At 46.0% G+C, this 1,655-nt stretch overlaps 1 protein-coding gene across 1 annotated transcript; it reads right to left on the bottom strand.

The window, feature by feature from the left end:
- Positions 1–747: 747 nt before the first annotated feature.
- On the bottom strand, positions 748–1,308 carry LOC101604055 (RNA-binding protein 4B-like). Its single transcript, XM_045157472.1, has one exon. The coding sequence runs from the start codon at positions 1,293–1,295 to the stop codon at positions 807–809; it is 489 nt and encodes a 162-aa protein (XP_045013407.1). The 5' UTR covers positions 1,296–1,308; the 3' UTR covers positions 748–806.
- Positions 1,309–1,655: the final 347 nt, after the last annotated feature.

Genomic DNA, 1,655 nt, shown 5'->3' with positions numbered 1-1,655 from the left:
AATGCACTTACTTGCAAAGCCTGGGTTCAATTCCCCAGTACCCATGTAAAACTAGATGCAAAAAGTGGTACACACATCTGGAATTTATCTGCAGTGGCAAGAGGCCCTGGTATGCATATTCTCTTTTTATTTCTGCAAATAAATAAAGATTTTTTTTTTTTTTCGAGGTAGGGTTTCACTGTAGTCCAGGCTGACCTGGAATTCACTCTGTCTAGTCTCAGGGTGGCCTCGAACTCATGGAGATTCTTCTACCTCTGCCTCCTGAGTGCTGGGATTAAAGTTGTGCGTCACCACACTTGGCTAATAAAAATATTTTAAAACATAAAATAAAATTTAAAAATAGGTGGAGCAGGATAGCCCATGATATATTTTAGCTATGCTTGTGACCCAAAGTCTGAACAAGTCTGAACACCCCAAAGAGACCCATTTCTAAATCTAGACTCGCCACCTAAATTTAAGAAGTAAAGGGGTTCCTCTAGATAACCTTTTCCCCTTCTCCCACTACTAGCTATCATTCAAGGCAGCAGAGTATAAGCCCTTAGCATTTAGAAGGTTTCTTGGCCAAAACAAAAGCAGCCAGGTACATCATAACCTTTGTCCTCCTTTCTCCCATGAGGTACTCATTTGCCTGGGCAGATTAGAGTTCCAATAGCACGCAAATGAAAACCATAGATAAAGTAACACACACTTTGTGATCCTATACATAGTTGTGAAGAAACATCTTAGCAACCCTAAGAGAGGGAAGTACTTGCTTGAGAATGTTAAACACAATTATTTTCAGCTAAAAGAGAATAGAAGAAACCATTCTATGACCTTGTGTTCCTGCTTCTGCCCTGAGCTAGACCCCATTCAGCTCTGCCACCCAAGCCCCATAACAGTTCACCTTGAAACTCTGTGTTATCGAGGCCCCTGATGGCTTCTACTGCATCCTCTGCCCGCTCCATGTGCACAAAGGCATAATCTTTCACGATGTCACATTCGATGACTGGACCATACTCCTCAAACTTGGCCCGAAGCTCTTGGTTGGTACAAGTGGGGCTGATGTTGCCCACGTGTAACTTGGTTGAAGCTTTGCTCTTATTCTTGCTGGCTTCTACGTTGATGTTCACTCCGTGCAGCTTGTAGTGGTGCAGGTTGCGTATGGCATCCTCGGTGGCCGTCTTGTCCTCTATGTGCACAAAGCCATAATTCTTAATGATGTCACATTCCAGCACCTTCCCATACTGCTCGAAGAGTGAGCGGATCTCCTGCTCTGTGGCCTCTCGTGGTAGGTTTCCAATGAACAGCTTCACCATCCTGACCAGAGCCTCCGGGGGTGGCGGCAGTGGCGGCGGTCCCCAGTCAGAGAGAACCCCACAAAATGGCGGCGGCTGCTGGAGCCTCGGCGCCACCGGGCCCTTTCTCGCGCGCCAGCTCACGCACATGCAACTGCGCGCAGTCAGTCTGCCCCCGCCTCACGAGAGCCTGGTTTCCAATTTATTAATTTCTGCTCTGATTTTAATTCTTTCTTTCTGTCTGGAGCTTTCTGGGTTGGATCCTTCTTGCTTTTCCAGTACCTTTAGTTGGATGGTTAGGTTATTGATTTGGGATCTCTCTGTCTTTGTTATGAAGGCATTTAGTGCTATGAATTTTCCCCTGAGGACTGCCTTCTTGGT

Source organism: Jaculus jaculus, chromosome 8 (genome assembly GCF_020740685.1).
Source record: "Jaculus jaculus isolate mJacJac1 chromosome 8, mJacJac1.mat.Y.cur, whole genome shotgun sequence".
In the NCBI taxonomy this organism is placed as follows: Eukaryota; Metazoa; Chordata; class Mammalia; order Rodentia; family Dipodidae; genus Jaculus; species Jaculus jaculus.
Note: the sequence above shows the minus strand (reverse complement) of the source record. Positions and strands in the feature narration are given on the sequence as shown.

Coding starts and splice junctions, on each gene's coding strand:
- LOC101604055 (XM_045157472.1), bottom strand. CDS start 1,295: ATGGTGAAGCTGTTCATTGGAAACCTACCACGAGAGGCCACAGAGCAG.